The 26,375-nt window shown below is 50.1% G+C and overlaps 1 protein-coding gene across 4 annotated transcripts; it reads right to left on the reverse strand.

The window, feature by feature from the left end:
• Positions 1-45: 45 nt before the first annotated feature.
• Positions 46-25,813, reverse strand: LOC132248487 (endogenous retroviral envelope protein HEMO-like). 4 transcript variants are annotated; one of them, XR_009459679.1, is made up of 3 exons: positions 25,723-25,813; positions 24,933-25,110; positions 22,569-22,657 (listed from the first exon to the last, which is right to left on the reverse strand). XR_009459679.1 is itself a non-coding variant. In XM_059721471.1 (2 exons), exon 2 carries the CDS (start codon positions 2,317-2,319, stop codon positions 835-837), a length of 1,485 nt encoding a protein of 494 aa, XP_059577454.1. In that variant the 5' UTR covers positions 2,320-2,927; positions 24,933-25,009; the 3' UTR covers positions 46-834. The 4 variants fall into 4 exon arrangements, 1 of the variants encoding a protein (XP_059577454.1); XR_009459681.1 differs by lacking the exon at positions 22,569-22,657 and adding an exon at positions 23,822-23,875; XR_009459680.1 differs by lacking the exon at positions 22,569-22,657 and adding an exon at positions 24,102-24,188.
• Between the last annotated feature and the right edge of the window lie 562 nt (positions 25,814-26,375).

Raw genomic sequence — 26,375 nt, forward strand, 5'->3', positions numbered from 1 at the left:
GTGAGTGAAACGATTAATTCTCTTTTACATAACAATCCTTTAATGTTTTGACCCTTTTATTTTCCTTTTCATTGGTAAAACCCTGTGTCAGTGTGGAAATACACAGTCCATTCATGGTGCATTTCAGTGTATTCACAATAAGAACCAAGATACCCACTCACTCACACACCCCTGAAGGTCAGAAACAAAAAATAAAGCAGGGTGGGGTGCATCTGCCCTGGGCACAGGGATGCCAAACAATTTGGGGAAGGGGATGCAAACAAGGCAATACAATTTTCATTAAATGACAGTGTCGTGGAAACACACACAGAGTACTTTTGGGTCAGGTCAGCAGAAGCTTTTATTCAAAAGAAACTATAGCTGTAGGGGGAGTTGCAAAGTGACATGGATTTCCCAAGCACTTGGAAGGGGTCCCCCCCCCAAGAGCAAAATCAGGAGGCTTATATACTTTTTAACAGTCACTTACAACTCACGTGATCATATAGTGAAATTAGCATGAAAAGCGGCTATAATATTACTTCATTATTTCTTTGCTGTTATCAGGATAGGAATTATGGGGGAGGTAGGGTTAGTTCACAAACCTCCTTCTTGCACCTGGAAATCTACTTTGTACATACTTTTTTTTTCTACCTTCAAGGCCGTGGTGAACGAAGCAGTTGCAGAAGAGTTACAAAGAACAAACACTTGCCCTTATCTGTTCTACTGTACAGAGCCAGCAATTCTACACAAAGCGGTTATGTCATCTTATAACTAAAATTATCAAAGTTTAAGGCATATATTTTTTCTGATTCCACAGCGCCCCCCCCTTTGAGACTATTTAGTCTCACTTTAGCCTTAAATTTCCATTCTCATGAGCCCCTCTATTTCATCATGCAGCCTTTCATGTTTTCTTTCAATCTGCTCACACTTTTGTAACACCATTATTCTAGACTCTGCTGTGGGTTTTCTTGCCTTGCTAAAGTTTCCCCTGCTGGCTTTCACGCAGCAGAGGATCAGTTGCATTAAGACATAGAACATTATCAGAACTATCAAGACAAACAATATTCCATACAGGATTTTCTTGCCAAGGGCCCCGAAATCTGGGAGCCAGGAGGTTAGCCAAGACCACATTTCTTCTAGACCCCAGTCAGTATTTTCTGAGGCCACTTGATGTAGGACCCTTAACTGATTTCGGATTTTGCGAATGTCAGTTTTGATTCGCATGTCCTGATTGACATAGACACAACGGGTGGAGTTTACTAAGGCACATACTCCTCCCTGGGATACCAATAGGTAATCTAGGGCTATGCGGTGTTGTATAGTTACTTGTGAGATTTGGGAGATCTCTTTTTGCAGAGCCTGAATTGCATCCGCAGTGGCATTTCCCATGGCTTCCATTGTGGCTGAAATGTTAATTATGGCTAGTTCCAATTCTCTTACTCCAAGCCACGGTATGAAGGTTCTCACAAATCGATGGAACCCTGTGTTTCTGGTAGCTGAGGGGTTAACCGCCCTTTTCATGTGATGGTTCAAATTGTTTACTTGTTCCAGATATATTGCACTATGCATTTCGAAACCAGGGATAACACGTCCAAGAGTGCATGCCCCCACCCAATTCCAGGGCAAGATTTTATGAGCCCTGTTTCCGCAGAGCCAGTAAAGGCCTGGGGCAGAAAGGGTACTCAAATCTCGACAGTTGTTGTGCCCTATCCGGCACTTTCGATTGATATGCATCGTATAGGACGGTCCACGTTCAGCTGCTATCCTGCTGGACCGACACATATTACAAGAAGTAAAATTGGAGTGAATGTAAAATTCCGATCTGTTTGCAATGAGAGCAACATGAGGTTCCTTAGAAAAGTTGTAGACCATGAATCCTGTACAATTGAGAGAGGGTACGTTACCCAACAGGATTCCACTGGTGCTACTAGGGCTATAATCTAGAGTAGTTAGGCAATGAGGGTAGTGTCCTACAGGTGTGGCTTTATTATAAGCTCCGGTGTTGTTGGATCTGTAACAGAAAGGCGCCTCTACTCTTGGGGAGATTATCCAGTTAGCAGGGGCGGCCCTCCATTCTTTAGGAGCGGACCGATGGGCAGCTAACGAGTAGTGTCTAACGAAGCCGCCGTTTATTGTTCCCCATTGCTGGAGGGATATTGGTACTCCGATCATTGGGATTCCTTGGTGTAGGTGTGCTGGGCTGTGAGAGCATATCCAGCAGTCACTTTTATTTCCAGCTTGAGCCACCGCATGGGAGATCTGCAAATACAAATTTTTCCCCCACCCCCCTTGGGTGATACTGAGATACCCAAGTGTGATATATAAGGATATCAGTGCCATTTTTAGATACAGGAGGGACAAAGAATCTTAACAACAAACATAACCAGTACCAGTAAGAAAAAGAACACTGCCAGCCAAACCCAGGATGGCAGCCAAAGTCTTTCTTCGTCCTCTGGGCTCAAGTTACCTAAAGGACTGATAATATCGGCTCTTGCTCTTGATCGAGGTGGTGATCTTCCGAATGGGAGCATTCACTTTCTTCGAGGCCGAAGATGATATCTTCGTTCTTCAACTGATGAATCCGGCTGGGCTGAGGTGTTGGGTGCAGGGGAGAGGTTATTAGCACTTGCACCCTGATGCTCCTCACTTGCCTGAGTGAGGTCCTGAGGGTCTTTGTCCTTGGCCTCAGGGAAAGATCCCAACCTTGGTTGGAATACAGCTGCTTCGGGGTCCAATGGAGGTGATACCTTCTTGCAGTGCGAGGCGTGAGTCCACGTTTGGTGACCTTGGCAACGAACAGCAGAATTAGTGGTCAGAAGTACCTGGAAAGGTCCTTTCCATCTGGGTTGAAGTGCGTTTTTCCGTTGATAGACCTTTACGTAGATCCAATCCCCTGGTTCGAGGTTGTGACAGGGAACATCCGGTGGTTGAGGTAAGGCTTCTTGGACCTGTGAATGAACAGACCTGGCATACTTCATTAATGCCTTGCAATAATTTAGTACAGTTTCATCAGTTAATTGTAGGTCTGTTTGGTGAGGGGCAACAGGTGGTGTAGCTGGCATCCTCATGGGTCGTGCCATGAGTATTTCGTAAGGGGTTAGGCCATGTTTTCTGTTAACAGTGTTTCTAATGTGCATAAGAGCAATGGGCAGTGCATCAGGCCATTTGAGGCCTGTTTCAGCACAAATCTTCGAAACGCGCGTTTTTAAATCAGAGTTTTTACGTTCTACAGCACCACTTGATTGTGGATGATAACTACAGTGTAGGTGTTGCTGTATGTTGAGTGCTTGGCAGATGTTTTTTACTATCTGTCCTGTGAAATGGGTGCCACGGTCACTATCTATTGTGAGGGGCAATCCAAATCTAGGGATGAAATCTTTGAGCAATTTCTTTGCTACAGTGATGGAATCAGCATGTACGCATGGGTAGGCTTCCACCCATCCAGAGAACACATCAATAATAACAAGAATGTACTCATAAGAACAGCACTTAGGTAGCTGCAGAAAATCAATTTGCAGATTTACAAACGGTCCCCATGGAGGGGGATGGGCTGCGGGTGTCGTTTTTACCCGTTGCCCAATGTTGTGAGCTAAGCAGATGGGACAGGAGCTACAGTACTGTTGTGCCATGGAAGGAAAATTTGGGGCAAACCAATTTCTTTGTACTGTAGCAATCATTCCTCCTTTGCTCGTATGGGCCACAGAGTGGGTTAAACGAGCAAGATGTGGCAAAAGCTCTCTAGGCGCCACCAGGCAGCTGTCCGGGGAGCGCCAGAGAGAGTCGGGGTGCAGTGAACATCCTGCATGCAGCCAGTCATTTCTTTCCTTTTTTGGGGCCTGATTTTGAAGAAGGGCCAGACTTGAAAGGCTAGCCAAAGGAGACTGGTCTGCTGAAAAACAAACAAAAACAGAGTTAGGAGCCTGTGGGCCAGAAAGGGCCGCATTTCTGGCAGAACGGTCTGCCAGATCATTTCCTCGTGTGACATCATCAAAGGGTTTCTCATGAGCTTTACATTTAACAATAGCAATAGCAAGAGGCAATTGAACAGCTTCTAAGAGCGCTTTTACATAACAACCATGACTGATTTGGGTCCCTGATGAAGTGAGGAACCCTCTTTGTTTCCAGATTTGTCCAAAATCATGAACAACACCAAAAGCATACTTAGAGTCAGTATAAATGGTTGTGGTTTGATTTTTTGCAAGAATGCAAGCACGTGTTAAAGCAATGAGTTCAGCAACTTGAGCAGAACGAGCTTGGGGTAAAGAATAGGCTTCCAAAACAGCGTACTGAGTGCATACTGCATATCCCGCAACTAATTTGCCTGCATCATTTCTAAGACAGGAACCATCAACAAACAAAACAAGGTCAGAGTTCGGGATAGGAATGTCCTTGAGGTCAGTTCGAGGGGTTAACAATTGAGTTGTGATAGACAGGCAATCATGAGGCTCACCATCAGAGGCAATAGGCAGAAGTGACGCAGGATTCAGAATTGAACAGCGATTTAAGGTTACATTTGCAGCTGACAGTAGAAGTTTCTCATATTTAGTAAGACGGGAATTGGAAATGTGCTGAGTTTTGCCCTTGAGCAGAAGGGCCATCACAGCATGTGGAACTGCAACGGTTAAAGAGTGTCCCAAAACTAGAGAATCTGCCTTTTCAACCAACAAGGCAGCAGCTGCAACTGAACGGAGGCAAGGAGGAAGTCCCGCAGCTACGGGATCAAGGGCAGAGCTGTAATATGCAATTGGGCGATGCTTTTCACCGTGCAGCTGAGTGAGTACTCCTAAAGCGATTCCTTCCCGTTCATGACAAAACAAGGTAAAGGGTTTCTTATAATTAGGAAGTCCAAGAGCAGGAGCAAGAGTGAGGGCTTGCTTAAGGGCCACAAATGCTTGTTCGGCTTCAGGAGTTCAAGGGAGGGGTTCCAGGGTGGTATCATGAGTGAATGCTTGCAAGGGTTTTGCGAAAGCAGCATAACCCAGGATCCACTGTCTACAATAACCCGTTGCACCTAAGAATCCCCTCATCTGTTTTCTAGTCATAGGTTCGGGAATGTTGAGGATAGCTTCAACTCTACTAGGGGAAAGGTGTCGTTCACCTGCTGAGATATCATGCCCTAAATAATGTACCTTAGACTTGCAGAGCTGCAATTTAGATTTTGAGGCCTTGTGGCCTTTCTGAGCTAAAGCTGTGAGGAGTGTCAAAGTATCTTGCTCACAGGCCTCTAAAGTGGGTGAGGCTAACAATAGATCAACAACGTACTGAACAAGGGTGGACCCCCCTTTGAACGTGATAGGATCCAAATCTTTTTTTAGGATCTGGGAAAACAGGGTTGGGGACTCTGTATATCCCTGAGGGAGTCTTGTCCAGGTATATTGAAATCCCTGATAAGTAAATGCAAACAGATACTGGCTATCCTTATGAACGGGGATAGAGAAAAAAGCGGAACAAAGATCCACTACTGTGAAATATGTAGCATCTGAAGGGATACAGGAAAGAATAGTGGCAGGGTTAGGGACCACGGGGAAAGCGGGTAACACAGCGGCATTTACAGCTCGAAGATCTTGCACAAAGCGATACGTATCTTTACCAGGTTTTTTGACAGGTAGGATAGGTGTGTTGCAAGGGGAGCGTATTGGGACAATAATCCCTTGCTCAAGGAGTGAGGAAACGACAGGCTTGATCCCTTCCTCAGCTTCCTTTGAGATGGGGTACTGTGGATCACGAGGAAGTGGCTTGGCAGGGTTCAGGATGATACGCACTGGTTCAGCACTCAGCATGTGCCCCACTTCATTCGCGTGGGTGGACCACAGCTGTGGAGGTACTCGTGCCAACAGTTCCTCTTGCAAGAAGGAAGTGTCGGAATCAGAGTACTCCTGGGTTAGCAAAGCCACAAGCTCGGTTTCCCTCTGTTCCGGTACCTCAAGGTAAACACCATCTGGGCTACAATAAATCACGCATCCCAGTTTACACAGCAAATCCTTACCAAGAAGGTTGACAGGTGCACAGGGGCTAAGAAGAAAGGCATGATTTTCAGACAAAGGGCCAATAGAGATGGAGACAGGTTCAGAGACGGGATGTGGGATAGGTTGTCCGCCTATACCGACAGCATTTACAGTTTCAGGAGAATAAGGTAGAAAAGGAAACTCAGCAGCCTTTAGCGTGGAGCGGGACGCTCCGGTGTCGACAAGACAGGAGACAGGTTTACCAGAAATAAGGCATTCAACAAACGGACCAGATTGGTCAGTAGCAAGCAAAGGAGCAATGATGTCACTGTCCCTCAGGCTGTCCTATTCAACACTGGGAAAATTGACAGGAAGTGGAGGTGGGGGCTGGGGTCTGGGTCCTTGGCCGGGGCGGTTGGGGCATTCTGATTTCCAATGTCCTTCTTGCTTGCAATAATGACATTGGTTCCCATAGCCTGGGTTTTGTGGGCTCAAGGATCTATCTCTTCCCCTGAATCTACCCGGGCCTCCCCTTCCCCGTCCTCGTCCCCTTCCTCTACCTGGACCCTGCAACTGAGAAATCTGTAAGGCCATTAACTTAAACTCGGCACTGTCTTTAGACCGTTCCAATTTGTTATGAAAATGGTTAGCCGCAGCAAGGACTTCAGTCAAATCTTTAGTTTCCCAGCCAATAATTACTGTTTGAATTTTCTCAGCAATTTTAGGGTTAAGTCCCTGGACGAATGCTGCCACTATTGCTTGTTTAGCATTTCCGACTGGGTTATCCATTCCTGAGTATCGTTCAAATGCCTGTTTGAGGCGTTCTAAATAGTCACTGGGGTGTTCATTTTTGTTTTGTTTACAGGTATTTATTTTGGTCCAGTCTGCCTTTTTTGGGCAAATTGTGAGAACTGCCTGAACCAAAGCATTTCTCTTGTCAATAAAGTCTTGGCCAATCCCTGGGTTTTGTTCTGGCCAAGTACAGGCAGCGTACAGACGTAGCATAGTCTCCTTGGGCAAAATGGATCGCATGAGCTGATTAATGTCAGCCCATGTTGGATTATAACAATTTATAACAGTCTGCAATTCTTCCTGAAATTTTTCTGGGTCTTCCCTGATTTTTGGGAACTTTTGAGTTAAATTGTAGAGATCACCTGGAGTCCAGGGTGCATGCACAGTTACTATATTTTGTCCATCAGTGCCAATGCCTGGCATTTGTCTTAGGGGGTAAACTTGTGCAGTTCGGGATCTCAGATTGATGGGAGATCTTTCCATGCCTATTCCCATTCTTCTAAATACACCTGTGGTGGGTTGTGACCCAGGAGTAAATTGCCACACTGGTGATGATTGAGTGGCAGATATGGTGGATGAGTCCGGACTATTAAGCTCTGTGGATGGATTTACTGAAGGAGCTTCAGCTAATGGGTCACTAGCCTGGGCTGCAGCCTGATGTTGAACCGGCTGTTGCTGATGTGGGAGTCCCAGGAGAGCAGGGTTCGAACAAAGGTCAAGGATATCCTCTGCTGGCTCCGGTGGTGGGGGCGCCCCGGGCAATGCTGGATACATCGGAGCGGTGGCCAGCGTGTAATTTGGGGGAGCAGCCAATTTCTCCCGAACAGCTTTTAACTGCTGTTTTAATTTTTCTTGAGAGTCTTTTAGGCTCCTAGTTTGAGATTCTGTCCGCCGTTTGGACATTTCATCATACCAATAAAAGAACGCGTCCCACTGGTTTTGTGGTGTTTTGGATCCACGGGACTCTAACGCCCCTCTCAAGTGCACTATTTTATCCTGATCAAATGTTCCTTCCTGTGGAAAATGCTTCACAGGATCATCCCTAGTATACCAGTTCCACTTATCCAGGTACTTGCAAGTCTCGGGAGAATAGTGTGTGTACATAAAGTACTCCGGAGTCCCCTTAGGGGGGACAGGAACCTGTTTAGACTGACTTGTTCCCATTTTCAGTCACACAGGGAGACGTAGGAGAGGCTTATTTAGGATGTCCGGGCCGCTCAGTGCCTTGCCCCGCAGTTTTTCACTGTCCAGACAAAAAGCTTCTGACCCGACACCGGCTCATAAAATGGAAATGGGGAGGGAAACACTAGAGGGATCCTTTCACTCCTGCTTTTGGCAGAAGCTACTGGGACGAGGGGTTTGGAAAAGACAAAATCACTCAGACGCCCTTACCACTGGGTCACGAGGTTCCAGTTGGGTCCCCTTGCTTTCAAAACTGCCCTGTCAGGCAGAATTGGGGCGTCTGAACCCAACCTTAGTCTCAGTCCTGGTCAGTGGCTCATATTTCTAAATACACACACACATTCATTCAATAAGCCCTGTCCACTGAGTCACGAGGTTCCAGTTGGGCCCCCTTGCTTTCAAAACTGCCCTGTCAGGCAGAATTGGGGCGGCTGAGCCCAACCGTAGTCTCAGTCCTGGTCAGTGGCTCATATTTCTAAATACACACACACATGCACATTTATTCAGTCAGCCAGACCTCCTACCCCACACCGCCTTAGTTAATTAACTACAAGCCCGATGTGCTGTTGGATGAAGGTGCCTCAAACAGTTTCTCCCTAAAACGTACGTTACCAGACACAAAATGGGATCCTTTACCAGACAGAAAATTTTAGCCGGCAGGAAGGTTCAGACTGACCTGTTTTAACAAGGTTCAGATCCAGTTACCACGGCCAAGTTGGAAGCCTGCAGGCAGTCCTCCTCCGAAACCCCAATAGAGATTTTGAATTAGGTCTCTTACCTCTCAAGTTTGGCGCCTCAGGGTTCGGGGTGGGGGGTAGCCTGCGGTCCTCCTTCCTCAGCCTGTGTTCTGGATCCGAGTCACGGCACCAGGAATTGTCGTGGAAACACACACAGAGTACTTTTGGGTCAGGTCAGCAGAAGCTTTTATTCAAAAGAAACTACAGCTGTAGGGGGAGTTCCAAAGTGACATGGATTTCCCAAGCACTTGGAAGGGGTCCCCCCCCCCAAGAGCAAAATCAGGAGGCTTATATACTTTTTAACAGTCGCTTACAACTCACGTGATCATATAGTGAAATTAGCATGAAAAGCGGCTATAATATTACTTCATTATTTCTTTGCTGTTATCAGGATGGGAATTATGGGGGAGGTAGGGTTAGTTCACAAACCTCCTTCTTGCACCTGGAAATCTACTTTGTACATATTTTTTTTTTCTACCTTCAATGCCGCGGTGAGCGAAGCATTTGCAGAAGAGTTACAAAGAACAAATACTTGCCCTTATCTGTTCTACTGTACCGAGCCAGCAATTCTACACAAAGCGGTTATGTCATCTTATAACTAAAATAATCAAAGTTTAAGGCATATATTTTTTCTGATTCCACAACAGTATCCAGTGAATACTTTTGCAAGTGCAGCAAAAATAGCTGAAATCAATTGAAATGTTATTCAGATTGGTGAATCACAATAAATTGCAATGTTATTTCCATTGGTAAATCACAATAATTTGAACTTTTATTCATGCAGGCCCAGGCCTTGCCCCAGAGACCTGACAGATTTTTTTTATTGCTGAATCACAATAAATTGGAATACTATTCATGCATGTATGTATATGAAAAAAGGTGGGACCTCCCTCACCTAGTCCAATGGGACTGCTCTGCCTGGCAAGAAGCGGGACGGCCAGGGTGAGGGCGTATTTATACCCAGCATCAGTGTTGATCTAGTAAAGGATCACCTTGAGAAGCTGGACACCTTAAAGACAGCTGGTCCTGACAGATTACACCCTAGGGTACTCAAGGAGCTGGCAGGTCTCATAGCCCAACCACTGGCAAAAATATTAAAAAATCGTGGCGCTCAGGTGAAGTACCTGAAGACTGGAAGAAGGCCAGTGTGGTACCCTGGTAAGGTTCTTGAGAAAATGATCAAAGAGACCCTTCTGAATGTCTCTAGTGGGTTATGGAATAGAGAAAATCCCACACAATTTACTGATTCGTTTTGATGCACTGGCTGGGGGAGTAGTTAGCTGATTGCAGATTTCACAATGATTACACGCTTAATTCATACAACACAATTTTATTTTTAAATTCTTTGCTACGTATATAACACTGCTTAGCTTTAAGAAACACCACAAACATTAAGAACACAATAATTACATATATCAGAAACAATGCTCCGAATGCACTTCCATCCCAAACAATGCTATAAGAATTAGTATTACAAAAACAACTACAATTACAACTAAAAGTTAAATTTGAATCAATACTGTTATTTTCATACTATACTTACAATCCTAGAATTCTGAGAAGCCAAACACCTAAATATGGTTTCATTCCTCAGTAGTACGGTTCAATGGGCTCGCCTCAGCAATACAATTCAATGGGCTGGCCGCAATACTGATAGGAATAAGTCCCCTTCCTTCAGTCCCTTTCGGGCGCTCTGCAGCTTCAGCGTGTACTAAGAGATTCGTGTTCACGGAGAGGGTGGTTCAGGTGATCGGTCTGATCCGGCCTACACTTGCGATTCTTCCTTCGTTGTTCTGCAAGTATAGTCACCTCCAAATTGGGACAGTAGGTTACAGTTTTTATTGAGTGAGCTACCGTCTTGGGCCACTCCTACTCAAACCTGTCATTACCCCCAAATTTGGGCTCGGATCTTACTCAACAGATTCTTTTGCTTAGTAATTAGTTTCTTTTGTTGATCATTTTAATTACTTTGGGGAACTTCCATACCACTACAAGTGACCTTTTCTTACCAATCTGGTCAAAAGGTCCTAGGGTTTGATCTCTCGGAACTCAGGATATTTGCTTAAGAATCATTGTTAGGTTCTCTTTGTAAAAGACTTCTAAAGATAAAATTCAAGAGTTAAAACTTTAAGCAAAGTCTGGATTTTCCACACGTAGTCCAAAACAATGACCTAGATAAGGAGATAAATCTTATCTTCTTCCTGAAACTGGCTAATGGGCAACCATTACAAACATTCAAACTATTCCATTCAATATGACAAGATTCACTAAAGCTGCGGCCTAGAAATATACTATGAATAGACCTTCCTGCAGCAGTCTGTCCTAAAGATGATTGGAAGGAAGAGACAGTCCTTGAGCTGTTGCTACAGCTGCCACCATACTTGCCCACAGAGTAAAGGGAATATTGCGGGACATTAAAAGATATTCAGGCACTGAAAGTATATATTAAGCCCAAACATTACAACACTTACTTCTGTACCCCTGGAGCTTGCTTTACTACCTGTTTGTCCAGAATCTCCTGATGCAGCACACACACATACACAATGCCCTGAATTAGGTTGTACTGGCTAAATACAGAAGTGATCTGTCATGACCTTGTAAGTGGAGCTCACCCTTCACTCTTCAGGCTGTATACCTGCATACCTTTCTTACAGTGGTGCTGTGAGGGTCAACTAGTAAAATGGTTGCACAGTATATTTTAACAAGTGGGGCTATTTCATTGTGTGTCAACATATTGCACATAAATATTATTTATTTATTAGGTGCATGTGTGTCTAATCTTACTTACACACCCACACGCGCCCTATTACCCTCTGTGGGAACTCTGGGGAAGGGCAGGCCCATTGTTGGGAGAGGGATTACACATTCACTGTGGCTGGATTTAAAATAGAAATCCAGGTGCAAGCAGTTCTGGGAAACAGTGCTCTGCGTGGGGAACCATAACGAGTTGGCCAGGACTTGTGCCAGGCCCAGGGCTGGCTTTCGCCACACGGCCTAGATACACAAGGGACATTCAGGATGCCCAAGTCCTAAAATCATATCAGGACACTCATCTGGTGATTTCAGTGGGGTTCAAGGCCCGCTACCAGTCTAGGCTGCCAGAGTGCTATGGAAGCGTGCACGGAGGGGATGCTTACGTGAGAGATGTGATTTGGGGATCAAGATGTCCTGGAAATAGCACAGCATGGCATCTCTAAGGAGACCCAGGGATAATCAAGAGGTTAATACCGTATTTTGCCTTGGAGGGGTCAGATGATCCGTTCTGTGCAGCGGGAAGTTCTGTGTTTCCAGTAAGGACAAATCTTACTGGACTGGTAATGAAGGAAGAGCAACCTGCCCAAATGCAGCCAAGAAACAGAAGCTTGGGTAAAAGAGTCAGTGACACCAAGAAATGACATTTCACATCCTGATTGAAATGAACCATTGCTCAAATGGCAGCAGACTCTTTGCATAGGGGAGGTCATCGCTGCAGCTTGTCACAGAAGGGCTCTGGATTTGCAGAAGTAACCGAACGGGGAGTTGACAACTGCCTTGAAAAGGATGGCTCCGGAGATCCAGTGTCTCTTCCCTCTTCTCCAAACTAGGACAACCTGGGTCTTCAGTGGCCTTCTCAGTAGGGGTGTGCAAAACAGGCCCTGCATGATTCGAATTTGGATTTGGCCCAAATCGGGGACAGGGATTCGATTAATTGATTCAGATCACTGTCCCCGATTTGGTTTGGGCAAATCCAAATCTGAAGATTCGATGCTGATTCAGAGAATCAGTGATTCGGCCATAAACACAGCTTGAAATATTTTTGTACATACCTCGAGGTACCAGCACAGCTCATGATCGCTGTGATGGAGCGTCCCACAGGAGTGCCCCGCTATGCTACGTGCTCAGTGGTGAACCCGGAAGTGGACCAGAAGTATTTTCAGTCTATTTCTGGGTCTGCCGGGGAGCCAATCAGGGGCCCCCCATCCCCTCCGGCTCTGCGATCAGCCTCAGGGCAGACCCTGGGTGTCCCCCCCAGACCCAGGAGGCACCAGTCACCAAGCTGGGGCGATGCAGGAGGGCCCCCAGTGCACTACCCAGCGGACCCAGAAGTGGACCGGAAGTGCTTCTGGTCCACTTCTGGGTCTGCTGCCGAGTGCGCTGGGGAGCGCCCCCGTGCTCCTGTGGGACGCTACATGTGCCCCCGCATGGCAGTGTTCATGAGCTGTCTGCTACCTAGACTTATGTAGAAAAAACATTTAAAGCTGTGTCTATGTCCAAATCACAGAATCTTTTTGAATCTCTCCGAATTAATTCAGAGGGATCTGATTCGATTTGGAGAGATTAAAAGGTCCTCTGATTCAGTTCAGATTTGGAGATCCAGCCCCAAATCGGACTGAATCTCTGCCAAATTGATTCACGGACCGAAGCTTTGCACAGTCCTACTTCTCAGCCTTCCAGACGGGTGACGGTTACATCTCCTCCCCCAGTGCAGTGGGGAATGTGGAGGTCTCTGTCCATCCCATGAATAATACTGGCATCCCCTCCACCCTACTGATCCCTCTCCACCTTCTGAAGCTTCCTCAGTTTCCATGTCCAGCCACTGGGGGTACTTAAACGAAAAAAGGTTGAAAACCCCTGGAGTAGTCGGTTGGAGTACCAGGAAAGCATGACCAGAACCTCCTGCCTTGACATCTGCCTAGGCCCGTCATAGGTGGAACAAGCACTGGACCTGACTGCTTACAGACTCCTTTTCCTGGTCCAGTGCACACAGTGATTTGCAAAGTTTCAGGACACAACAGGGGCATTATTTGATGTCCCCTCTCAGCTGTCACTGTGAAGAGCAACAGCATCACCTTGCCTGTTAGCTGACAGCCAGAAAGTTTCCTTTCTGCAGTCAATTGCCTCTCAGACCCATCTGCTAGGATGAGATCAGCCCAGACACACGTGTCACAAAGCCTGGACTTGGACGTTCCACCAGCTGACTCCAGGGGTTGCACCAGAAACCTCACAGACAGCAGTGTCATCACATCTGCAGCACGAGGGAGAAGAGCTTAGGTATGATCATGGCAAAGCTCTGCCCCCGTGGTATTATTACAGAACACTAAAGCTTTCTAACAAGCAACGTCACACAGCACTCTGAGGGCAGCAGTTTCTTGGACCTTAGCCTCACAAGGCCTGCAATCCTTTAATCCAGTGGGCAATGGGATAATTTCTACTTAAGGATCAGGCTCTGGCCCTGGAATAAAAGAATTAGGGTTCTTCTAGGGAAACAGGGCCTGAGCCTAGGGCACAGCATGTGGTTCCTAAAGCAGACTGATGTGCCTCACTCCTTTTTATGCACAGAGAATACTGTACTCCATCAGGTCCAAACTCAAAGTGATGGGGAAGCGTGAAATCACAGCATGTCCTAGCACCACCCTTGAATCCAAGTGGAGACCAACACAAAGAGTCAAAGACACATCTGGATATGCACTTAAATATTTATTTAAAGAATAAATTACAGAACTTAATTACAGAACTACAGAATTATGGAGGATGGCCCAGGGCATGGAGGCGGAGGGCAGACCTGCAGCAGCAGGAGAAGTCAATGTACTGGCCAGCAAAATGGCTACATGAGCCATTCCTGGAGGACGAGCAGGAGACAGCGAATGTCCTGGTTTCTTGCCACAAGCAGCAGCGCTGTGGGAATACTGGATTGCCTCATTTCAGAGATGCAGCAGAGACAGCGAGTGCCCTGGTGTCTCACCACGAATACAGGATCGCCTCTTTTCAGATAAAGCAGCAGCAGTGCTGGAGACGCACTAGATCTCCCTGTTTCAGGGACGGAGCAGCAGCACTGTGGAGACACTGGATCTCCCTGTTTCTGAGGACAAGCAGCGGTGCTGTGGAGTCACTGATCTCCTGGAGGAGGAAGAGGACGAGACGACACTGGATCCCCGGAGTTGTCCTCTTCCCCTATGCTGCCAACACCTCTGTTCGGTTGCTGCAGAGTCAAGATGGAAGAAGCCTTCTGGGACAGCCCCCAGTGATGGCCTCCCACGATGCATTCTGCCTGCCACCATTTGCAACAGCTTCCACTTCTGTTTTGCCTTGAACAGCCTCTTGCCATGAGCGGACAACCTCCTGATGGCCACCAAGCCCCAGCAGTGGGAGCACCCCATGTCTGGGAGCAGCTTCCCACTCTGGCCACCAGCCAGAGCTTCAGCTGGCCCTATTTATAGAGGAGCGGCTGACTGCAGCTGACCAATCACATAGGGTCTGTCCATATATGGCCATCAAATTGTCCTATAGCCATCCAAATGTCCATATATGGCCATCAGATACGGTGACCATTGATTGTTCATATATGGAGAACTCCTCTCCAATTAATCCAGGTGAGAAAATGGGAAAAGCCTGGGTACATCCCACACCTTTCTTTCACCATGGCAAAATCAGGACTCTGGCTGCAACAAACACTTGTAATCATAAATGTCCTTGTCTTTGGTTTTCTCCTCTTTGGGGTTTCCTGCTTTGCTCCAGACACGTGGGGCACAGCCCCCATTCCTCATTGGCAGCGAGGTTCTGCCACAATCACAGGCCTCCAGGAGCTGGGGCTTGAAAGGAAACACTCACTCCCAGGAGAGTCGCGCTAAAATCCAACTTGCCCTATTCGTTTCATCCTCCCCCTCGTCTTGTGGGGACATCCCTTCCTTCCTGGATCGTGCCTGGGACCACGAACTGTTCTTTCGCTAAACCACCTGCCTCTCTGGGCACAAACGGACTTCGGACTGAGCACAAAGCTCCAACTCTTTGGTCTATCTCAAGTCAAGGGGAGAGCTGGCATTTAGCTGTCACTGCCTCCTCTTGCTGCCCCTATAAGTCAGTGGTACGTGAGCTGTTTTACTGAGACTTATACTTGAATCTAGTTACAAGAGTCCTGAGGAAATCAGTCCATCCGGCAGTCCTTAGTAAGACACCTCACAAGTTCGTCTGTTATGAGATCAACCTGGCAGTTTCCTCACAAAGGCCTATGCTAGGCTCTGACATCAGACCACTAAGTCAAGACACAGGACCAGTGACTTCATAGACACTTGGGTCTTCGGGCCAGCTGAGTAAAACAGAGGAGCTCACTTATGTACATCACAAAGCATCCCAGCTAAGTAAAGCAACCTCACACAGCCCTCTGCAGTGACCTCACTCGAGGGCTTTTCCTTCACAATCCCTTTTAGCACTTGTTCTTCCAAGAGACACTTGGCCAAATTCTCAGATCAGATTTGGGGATCAGGCTGAGCCCCGGGAAGAACACAACATGGCATGTCTAGGGAGACAGGGACAAGCGGAGGGCAAAAGTGTAGATTTGCTAAGGTGGGGTCGGCTGCTGCTGCCACATTGTGGGAGGGGGATGTTCTGTGCTTCCGGTAAGGACAGACCTCTGTGTGATATGGGAGTAAAGGGAGAGCTTAGATGCAAACAAGAGATGAGCGCTTAGGTGAACCACACTTGGTGACAACAGGGAACGTCATTTCGGTTCTTTTTTGACGTGGATCATTCAAGTGGCACGTGAGAAGTCAGCACTGAACGTGGCCACAGAAAGCTTCTGGATTTGCTGAAATCAGAAAGGAGAGGAGTGATGACTGAACAGAAGAGGACATCTCAGGGGATCCACTGACTCCCCTCCCTTCTCTAAATCAGGAGGCTGAATGCAGTACTCCTCCAGTGAAAGGAGGTGATCTGACATTTCTCCAGAGCACCAGACCCACTGTCTCCACCGGCTCTCATGTCCTAGTCCCAGGCATCCACACGGCTTTTGTCCATCTTTGGCCATATAAGAAAACACACATACATGACTAAACATGGCCATAAAAGCCACTCAAAAAGTCCCGTGCCCATGTAACGGCAATGCCCACAGTCATAATAGCTGTGTGTTTCCCTATATGGAGACTTGGACGGGATGGGGACCAATCTGATGGCCATATATGGACAAGCCAAGTCTGGTTGGCCCTCAGTGAGTGATGCCATGGGACCTGGCTGGCCAGCAGCTCCCTTATAAAAGGGCCCAAGGGCTGAGCTCCTCTCTGAAGCCAAGGACTTCCCATCAAAGCGAGAAGCTCCTTGACAGTAGTGTTGCCACGAGACAAACCACATGCGAATGGCTCAGGGGAAACAAAGCAGAAGGACCGGTGCAGAGAGGTGCCGCCGCAGGCTGCTGAGGGCAGAGCATAGGCCTAGAGAGAAGAAATGGCAAAGAAGGACCCGACTGGAGAAGAGGCCAAGGCTGGCACTCCTAAAGGAGGAGGTGGTGGAAGAGAGGCTGGACCACCGTGTTTGGGAAATAGATGAGGGGGCCTGTGGAGACAACGAAGCTTCTTCTTGGGCAGAAGATGAATATCCTAACAAGGCACAACCCCGAATAACGACCTGGAGGAATACTGCAGCTACGAGAGTCTATCAGATGGATTTTGTGTACTGAGGGAGGAGAAGAGGAGGAGACATTGCCTTTACACTCAGGGTCCGTGTAAAATAGGAAGACTCTAGAAAGAAAGAAGCCTCTGCATTCTCAGGGCAGGGAGCCAAACGGCAACACATCCTGCTGAGACAGGGCAATCAGGAACAGACCCAAGAGCTTGGAAAAGTCACTGGCACTAAATCTAACAGAAACCCTCTTCCTGCTACCAAGCAGCCAGAAGGAGGATGGCTCAAGACCAAGGTAGCACACCCAAGCTGCATTTCCAGAGGCAAACTGGTCTTTGGTGAAAACTCAGAGTCTCCTAGCCCTCCAAAGAGAAGATCAGCTCCTTCTTGCAAATGTGTTCCCTGTCTGATCCTGCCAGTAGCTCCTGGTCCTTTCTGCCTGATGTCCCCAGAGCCTTTTAGTTTCATTAAATAAAGATCATTTTCTCAGGATTGTGATGTTCTCCTTATTTTGTGTGATCATGCCTTGTTTTAATAAGATAAATACACATCAATATATGAACTGTTCAGTTCCACTATTTAGAGCAAGTCTTGATAAGAGAGTGTCCTCCCGTGTCTCAGGCACAACTCATGACATGGGTGCTTGTGCAATCGTGTCTGTCTTGTGGCACAGACTGGGGGGGACTACTGCAGTCCTGGCTGCTAAGCTACTGCCTTACCAGTTCCCAATCAATCATGATTCACTGAGGGACCAGCTCAATACACAGGACCTAACTACTAGTAGCTACTAGGTAATTAGTCAATCAGCAACCATTAACACCTACAAAACCACAGATTCAGGAGAGGGAATAATCAATACAATCAACTGCCCCAAGACAGAGACAGTCAGTCCCACAAGCACCCATGGCGTGAGTTTTGCATGTCAGCAGCTAGGAGTGCAGGGCCCCAGAAGCCAGAAGCCCCCTGCCCCTACCTCCTCCACAGCTGGCAGACGTTGTGGCCACAGCAGGAGCTAGCAGGCCTGCAGCTTTCGCCCTGCTGCGCCTTCACACGCACAGTGTCACCCATGGCATGAGTTTGGCTAGTCTGCAGCTTGAGGTGCAGTTCCCCCAAACCCCTGCACTGATCTTCTTGAAACTTGGCAGGCTTTGTGGCCTCCCCACGGGCCACCACCCCTGCACTTTTCACTCCCCTGTGGTGCAACACATACACATGACAGGAGTTTGCTTTCAAGAATTTGAGGTGCAGTTCCTCCCAAACCCCTGCACCGACCTCCTTGAAACGTGGCAGGCTTCATGCTCCTAGAAGAGGCTACCATCCCTGCATATTTCATCCAAATCAGATGAAAAACAACAGCATTATAGATATTTCATTGATTCCCCATGATACCCTATGGCCAGATCTCTGAAGCTTTTCCGAAGCGCTTTGGAGAGCCTAACGAAGCCAGCACTTGGATCCAGACATGCTGCTTCGGATGCCGAAGTGTCCAAAGCTTCTCCAGATCTGAAGTACGGTCTGAAGCCTTGCACAGCCCTAAGCCAACCTGTAAAGCAAGTGTCCCACTTGGAGGCAAGGCCCTATGAGGAGAGACGGAGAGACCAGAATCTCTTCAGCTGTCACCAGAGAAGGCTGAGAGGTGATCTTGTGGCTGCCTGAATTTCATCAGGGAAGCACAGCAGGGACTAGGAGATGCTCTATTTACTAGGGCACCCCCTGGAGTTGCTAGGAACAATGGCCACAAATCGATGGAGAGAAGATTTAGGTTGGACATTAGAAAGAGCTTCTTCATGGTGAGGGTTGCCAGAATCTGGAAAGGGCTCCCAAGGGAGGTGATGCTCTCCTCTACCCTGGGGGTCTTCAAGAGGAGACGGGACCAGACTGGATACGTGCAGTGAAATCCTCGGCAAAGCCCTGGGAATCCCTCCGCTCCTGTGACATGATTTCATCTGCTCCAGTGTGTTCCAGGCTCAGCCCGTACCTGAAAGGTCTTCCCTTGGCAATAAAATCCTCAGTAAGGGTCTGGGGGTGGTTTTTAGCAGCCATTCATCATGTTGCACATAAGAGAGGATGGTCCCGGCAGGATCCCAGGTACCATCCATGTCCCAGATGACTTGATGTCCAGGAATCAGAGGGAACTTCAGGCCCCAAGGCTGCAGCAAGAATTATTATAACAAACCTGACGGCTGCCCTGTCCTCAGCACATAGAGGACTTCCAGCCCCAGCCCCTTTCCCTCAGGGCACCTGGAAAGAGCTCCACATTTAAGGCACATGGAAGGGCATGTTTAACTCCGTTGCTGTCTCTGGAGCAGCCAGCAGGGCCCTTTCTCATCATAAGAGTCACTTTACTGCCTCCAGAAATCTTCTTGTGGCAGATCGAGTGACTTCAGCCAAAATCCTGGAACAGATGCCCCCAAAATAGACCGAATAGCATCCTCCCTTTTCTGTGCTCTCCCCCCGTGATGACCACCCAGCTGAGCAGCGCATCACCCCCATGCCTACAGCAATGCCCAGGGGGGTTTTATTTAACAGACAGCAGCTGCACTCTGGGCAGAGAAGAAATTTGTATGATGCCAATGATAGATATCTACTGGCCTCTGTTGGGTGTAAATGGTGTGCTGACCCCATGGCTCTCTCAGACCATGGACTGGAGAGGACAAAGAAACATGGGACTGGAAGGGACCTCTTTATTCATGGCTATATCCTTGCCAGTGCAGGCAATCCCACTGTATGATCCCATGCTGAAATTCGACAATCAGTATTTTAAAACTAGTTGTTCCCTCCCACGGGGAACCTGCTCCAGAGCCTCCTGTTCTGATGGTTACAATCCTTCTTCTGAGCTTCAGCCTATATGTATGTGTGACCCCTATTTCCCCACTTCTCCTGGGGCTGGCATTTGTCTTTTCTCTTGTGTGGCTCTTCTCCCTCTCAGCAGTATTTCCAGAGGGCAGTCAGCTCCCTTCTCAGCCTGCCTCTCACTAGGATGAACAAGCCGGTTCATCCCAGGAAGTCTCAGCTGTTCTTGTTCCACTTCTGGCATGTGGGGGCTCCAATCGCACACAGCCGACTTCCTTCCATAAATGGATGTCTCACATCTGCCTGCACTGTTGCCTCTGCTTTTGTGTGCCTGCTTTTCAGCTGTACATTCCCAATGCTGGGGACTCAGGCCTATGCTGTGTGTGAAGGGGAGCTGTCACATTTGCATGTATATATAGCATGTACATACAGCAGGTACATCTAGTTTTCACATCACTTGCAGGCACATATAGCAATACCTCTTCTCCCCTGGTTCCAGGGTATCCTGGATCTGGCAATGGGGGTTTTCCAAGAGAATGGAGGCAAAGCGGAGAGGAGACTTCTCACAGACACCAACTCTGATCTCTCCCTCAGCTACGGAGGAGGTTGCGTGGAGCCACAGCCCCCAGAAGACCGGGGTGGCAGAGCCACACTGAGAGTCCGCTCTGCCTCTCCCTCCACTCCCTGCATCGCGCAGAGCTGGAGGTCACTGCATCCCACAATTGCATCCTGGTCCAGAGAGCAAGTCACTGCAGGGAGACCGAGTGACTTTAAACTCTCCAGCTGGGAGGCACAACAAGGGTCATACCTCTCTTCACATCAGAAACACCCTGGTTTTGAAGGCCTTCAGTGTACACGAGTACGGGGAAATGCTTCAAATGCGACATCTGCCTGCACCCACAACGTGATGGCTAGAGAGCACTGTCTATGAGACAAAGCCAGGATGGCAAGAAACTCTTCATGAATGCCAGTCAGCATTGACTTTGGCAGCACAGGACATCTCTGTCTAAACTACCAGTCCCTTCCATTTTACATCACCTGGCCACTGCCAGTGCCAGGACTGCAGGAAAGTCTTCATTAGTGACAGTCACCACTGACTTCAGCAGCACGGGACATCTCTGCCCAAACCACCAGTCCCTTCAGCTGTACCTCACCTGGGGTGGAAGCAAGAGCCCCCTGTGCCCCCACCAGCGCTTGTGCCCCGGCTCCAGCCAGTTTCCCCAACCCACCCCGCAGCCCCCGCCCCCGCCCAGCCGGGCAGCGCCCCTCACTCCCAGCCCGCAGCCCCGCCCCGCCCCGCACGGACCTGCTCTCTGCTCCCTGCCCCGCCCCCTCCCATCGACGTCACACGCATGACGTCACCGGTTGGCGCCGCTGCTGCCGCCCCGCCCCCGCGTTAACCCCTTGGTGGCAGCAGCCTCTGGCAAGACTGGGGTGGGGGGGCCCTTCCGGTCCCTGCCTCAGTTTCCCCGCGCGCTCCCGCCAGCCCCGCCCCGCCCCGGCCCTGCCTCAGTTTCCCCCGCCAGCCTCCAGCCCGGCCGCAGTTTCCCTTGTGCCTGGAGACGCCCCGGGCGCCTGCCCGCGTCCCGGTGCGGAGGGCCGTGCCGCCCGGGGCTGGGGGACGCGCCGGGGTCGGGGCGAGGGGGCCCCGGTGCTGCCGGCTCTCGGGGGCTCAGTGTCCCGCAGCGCCGGGCTCCGGGGAGGGTTTCGGGGTCCCCCCACCCCAGCTCTGGCGGTGTACTGGGGTCCCCGGTGCTGCCAGCTCTGGGCGGTATCGGCCCCCCTGCACACGGCACCGTGGGGGTCTCGGGGTCCCTAATACTGCCAGTCCTGACTCTCATACTGTTCCACCTAGGAAAGAAAACGTGCCACATTTTGATTTTGTTTTATTTTAACTGTTTTTTTTAATGCCATTCCATCCAAAGTACAGGTAGCACGTCTCCCCATCTGGTGGAGGGACTGGAAGTGGAGATAGAAGCAATGGAAAATGCTCCTGCCCCCATGCTGGTGGGGAGGGATATTACAGAGCTGGAGCATAAGCGAGCAGCGTGGGGAAACTTCCTAGATCCCCTCCGCATTGATGTAGTGACTCGCTGGCAGAGCAAGAAGGTGAGGAGGGGAGGTAGGGAAACCGCCCAGAGCCAAGTAACCCAGTTGGCTGTGGAGGCAAGAGGGGGATAAGGAAGAGACCCCCGACTGCAGCAACCAGCTGGCTGCTGAGGGAACCAATGACCCTGGGGTCAAGCTAAGTGACAGCCCCAGGGAGGAGCCCAGTCAGTCAGTGGTAGAGGAAGCCGAGGCTCTCAGGGAGGAATTAGAGAACATCCCAGTGAAGGAAGGGTCACCCCTTAGGGAAGCACTTGAACTCCCTGCTGATTGCCTAGCTGGGCAGGAGTTCAAACCCCAGCTTGGAGGAACTTTGACGGGTGGCCCAGGCGCAGAAACAGGTCACCCCAGATAAGAGGGAACAGGTGATCTGGGATAAGTGGGAACCAACGATGCGGCTAGGACCAGCCCTGACTGCATCATGAAGGACTTCCATGAACTGGGAGACAGCCTCAAGAAGACTGGAGCACAGGTTGTATTTTCTTCCATCTTTCCGGTCGGCTGCAGCTGGAGATGCCAGGGTGCCTGCATCAAAGAAGTTAACCGGCGGCTCCAGAGTCGGTGTCTTCAGGAGAGCTTCGGATTCTACAGCCATGACCAGCACTTGCAGGGAGGAGGCTTCCTGGGAGATGATGATCTTCATCTCTCCCCCAGAGGTAAGTATCTGTTGGCCCGCAGCTTGGCTGATCTCCTCCCAAGAGCTTTAAACTAGGCTCGATGGGGGTTGGGCAACCAGTAGTCAAAGAGAGCCCAGGGCTGGTAAATGACAAACAAGATGCCAGATCACACCAGGTAAGTATTAAGGGGTTGGTAAGCCATAAACAAGGCACCAGACCACACCAGGTAAGTAATAAAGGGAATATATGCCATCAAGGCACAGGGACACCAAGAGCCCCCTTTGGGGGATTAAAATGTCTTTATAGAAATGCCAGGAGTATGGGGAACAAGCAGGAGGAGCTCGCACTCTTGCTTGCTAGCACCCAGTACGACCTAGTCGGACTAACCGAGACATGGTGGGATTCTACACATGACTGGGCGGTAGGCATTGAGGGGTATAGGTTGTATAGGCGAGTGGCCATCCTCTGGACACTCTCCAGATTCCCTGCGTCCCTCCTGAAGTGCGGCGCCCAAAACTGGACACAGTGCTCCAACTGTGGCCTGACCAGTGCTGCATAGACGGGGAGCATCACCTCCTCTGATCTATTAATCATGCACCTGCTAATGCACGACAAGGTGCGATTGGCCTTGTTGATGGCCTCGTTACACTGCCGGCTCATGTTCATCTTGGAGTCAATTATGAGTCCAAGATCCCTCTCTGCCTCCGAGCTGCTGAGAAGGATACTCCCCAACCTATAGGTGTGCTGGGGGTTCCTCCTTCCCAGGTGGAGTACCTTAAATTTATCTTTATTAAATTGCATCCTATTTCTCTCTGCCCATTGATCCAACCTGTCCAGGTCAGCCTGAATCTGCTATCTGTGTTGGTCTAAAGACATGGGCAGACAAGGCTCTATGGCTCAATGTGATATTTTTTATTAGGCCAGCTAACCCTGCCCCTGCCCTACTGACTCCCTCCCTCGATCTGCTCCCCCACACTCCTTCCCCCCACACCTACCAGCCAGACGCTGCTGTCCAAGCTGCCGGGCTGCAGAGCAGCAATCAGATCTCTATGACCCGCTTTGGCAGCTCAATAATCAGTCTTTGGTTTCAGCCCAAAAATATCTTTCAGTGCTGCCCTAATAAAAAGCATTCCCCTAAATCCACTGCCAATCACTAACACCAGGCTCCCACCCAGACCAGTACACACCCACCTGCACCAGTAAATCCCTTGGTTCATAAAACCAGTTGCACTTGAACCATCATTTCTTAGCCCTTCTGCGGGATGGAAAAGAGCCCGCACCAATTAAACATACATTGAGTATGTGGTGACAATGGTTATGAGTAGGTACTTTCAGGGATCATTTCTGTAGTTGATGCCTAGAGAGGGGTATGTAACAGTGATTTATTAGTGGTGTAGCCTACACCCTTCGCTACTGGGTGTATTTAGATGAGGGTCCCTCATTATCTGGCCATGTCCTCAGCAAATCTCGGCTACTGAATCCCTCCCGTCAGGAAACCTCTTTGGTGAACGGAGGCTTGCCCTGACTAAGGGGAGCAGCGCAGGCGTCTGCAGTGCGTGCCACGGTACACTGTTCTCACGCTGCTCGCCGTGGTTTCAAGTCATCACTGCTCAAATCCTGCACAGCTTCTGGTTGAGTTTTACCAAGCCAGGCATGCAAACACCTCCCATCTTGGGAAAAGAAAAGAAAAGAGAAACACTTGGCTGCCAGGGATAAACCGAGCAACTCCTCAGCTGAAGGATCTCTCACAAAAAGGATCTGGAGGGACACTCTGCATTTCAGTATCGATCCAGGAAGAGGCAATTGCCATTTACATCAGCCTAACCTATCCACAAAGGACAAACCGGAGTACAGCGCAGGTTCATCCTACAAAACTGATCCACGTTTTATCTGCAGATCCAGAGTCTTTACCTGCACCCGTCAGCCTGGCACATGAATGGCACGCATCCTCGCAGCCCACCCCCAGGCTCCCCGTACATGATTGCAGGTCTCCTTGACTCCATCTATCTCGACACATTTATTCTGGGAGGAACCTGACAGGCTTCAGTGTCCAGAAGTAGGCGGGGGAGAAAACCCTGGGTTTAGAAAAATCCACTTGAGGAAGAGAAGGGCAGGGACATTTGGACATGCATGGAAAGGGGCTGAGGAAAAAGGAGGTGCTGTCCTGCAAACAACTCAGGAACTATGAGATGTCAGATGAACAGTGAATAAGGGCGAATTACAGGCGTCGTTCCTCCGATGCACATCTAGGAAAGCAGGCAGGGACCTGCTCTCCAGCCCAGCCCAGGGGCACTGGATGCAACGACTCTGCAGTGCAGCTGGATTTTATGGTGCGATCGTGTGGTGGCTATAAAGTCCAGGCAGGCAGGCCTACGAGAAGGGGCCTTAGCACCTGACCCCGCACAGTCTCTTACCTTCATGTGGCTGAGGAGGGGCTGGAGGAGCCCCCAGAGCACAGGACGCTCTGTCTCCATCCTTGCCTCCATCTGCCAGCTCTGTCACACCAGGGGATGCAGGAACTGCTGCAATCTCACATCCAAGCCCGAGAAGAGTCACCCGCAGCTCCCACCCCTCATGAAAATCTCAGCGACTCTAAAAGAATAAAATGAAATACAAATAAAAAGGCAACGTATGGGCAGCCAAGACAGTAACTGTGTTCCTGAGCTCTGCATGCACCTGTGCCAAAGAAAACTCATCTCAGTGGTACTAGTCAGTCCTGCTCCTCCCAGCAGCTCCCCAACCCCCCCCAAACGCCCTGAGATTTAAACCAGAGCTGCTCCTGCCCCGCGCCCCCTCCCCACCCGCCACCAAAATCTCCCGCGGGGCAGAACGGATCGTGCCCACGGGCAGGACCTGACCTGCTATTTCAGTTGACACCAACACAGTAAAACAGGAGGTAGAAAGAGAAGCAAAGCCCTGAACGCACCAGACCAGCGGGGGAAGCCAAGCACGTGTGGGTGGGATGCCACAGCCCGAGGGTGCAGCGGGACCAGAGGTGCTGCCCGCACTGCCCCGGCCCAGCCCCGGGGATGCGCAGGACACGCGGGGACCTGCCTGGTGCGGGCAGCGCAGCTCCGCCACGGCCGCCTGCCCGCGCCCACCTCGTCCTGCCCGGCCCGGCCCGGCCCGGCTCGGGGGCACTGGGACTGGGACCCGGGCGGCGCATGGGTGGAGGGGGAGAGAGATAGATACAGATCTCGGTACCTTGTATACAGAGGCACCTATGTCTACTCCAATATAACAACACGGGGTCCGTGCCTGTCTGTCCCCACGTCCTGGAGCCGCGGGACAGGGGGACCGGGGCGTTTGCAGCCGGCCGGGCCGGGCCGGGCCGGGCACTGCGGGAGGCGGCGGTCGCAGCCCCGCTTGGCCCGGCCCGGCCCGGCCCGGCCCGTGCGCTCCCCCCGCGGGGCCGGGCTCCCTCCCCTCTGCTGCCCGCCGGCTGCGGGGCTCGGAGCGGGGCAGCGCCGGGGCCGGGGCCGGGCAGGAGGCGGCCGGAGCAGAGGGGGAGCCCGGCCGCAGCCGCCCCGCCGCCCCCGGCCCTGCGCCGCCCGCGACCTGCCGGGCTCTTCCCGGCACCCCGGGGGCTCCGGGCCTCCGCCGGCCGCGCTGCCCAGGCTGCCCCGGGGGGTGGCGGGGGCCGCCCGCGCCGGACAAGGACCCCGGCCTGCGTGTGTGCGCGTGTGTGCATGCATATTCCCGCACGCGGGCACGAGGGTGTGCGTCTCTCCATTCTGTATGTGCATGTCAGTGTACATGTGTCTGTGCGTGCATGCATGTGCGTGTGTCTGCGTGCATGTGCGTGCATGTCTGTGCATATGTGCATGTGTGTTGATGTGTGTGCGTGTGCATGCATG

This window comes from Alligator mississippiensis, chromosome 1 (genome assembly GCF_030867095.1).
Source record: "Alligator mississippiensis isolate rAllMis1 chromosome 1, rAllMis1, whole genome shotgun sequence".
Taxonomy (NCBI): Eukaryota; Metazoa; Chordata; order Crocodylia; family Alligatoridae; genus Alligator; species Alligator mississippiensis.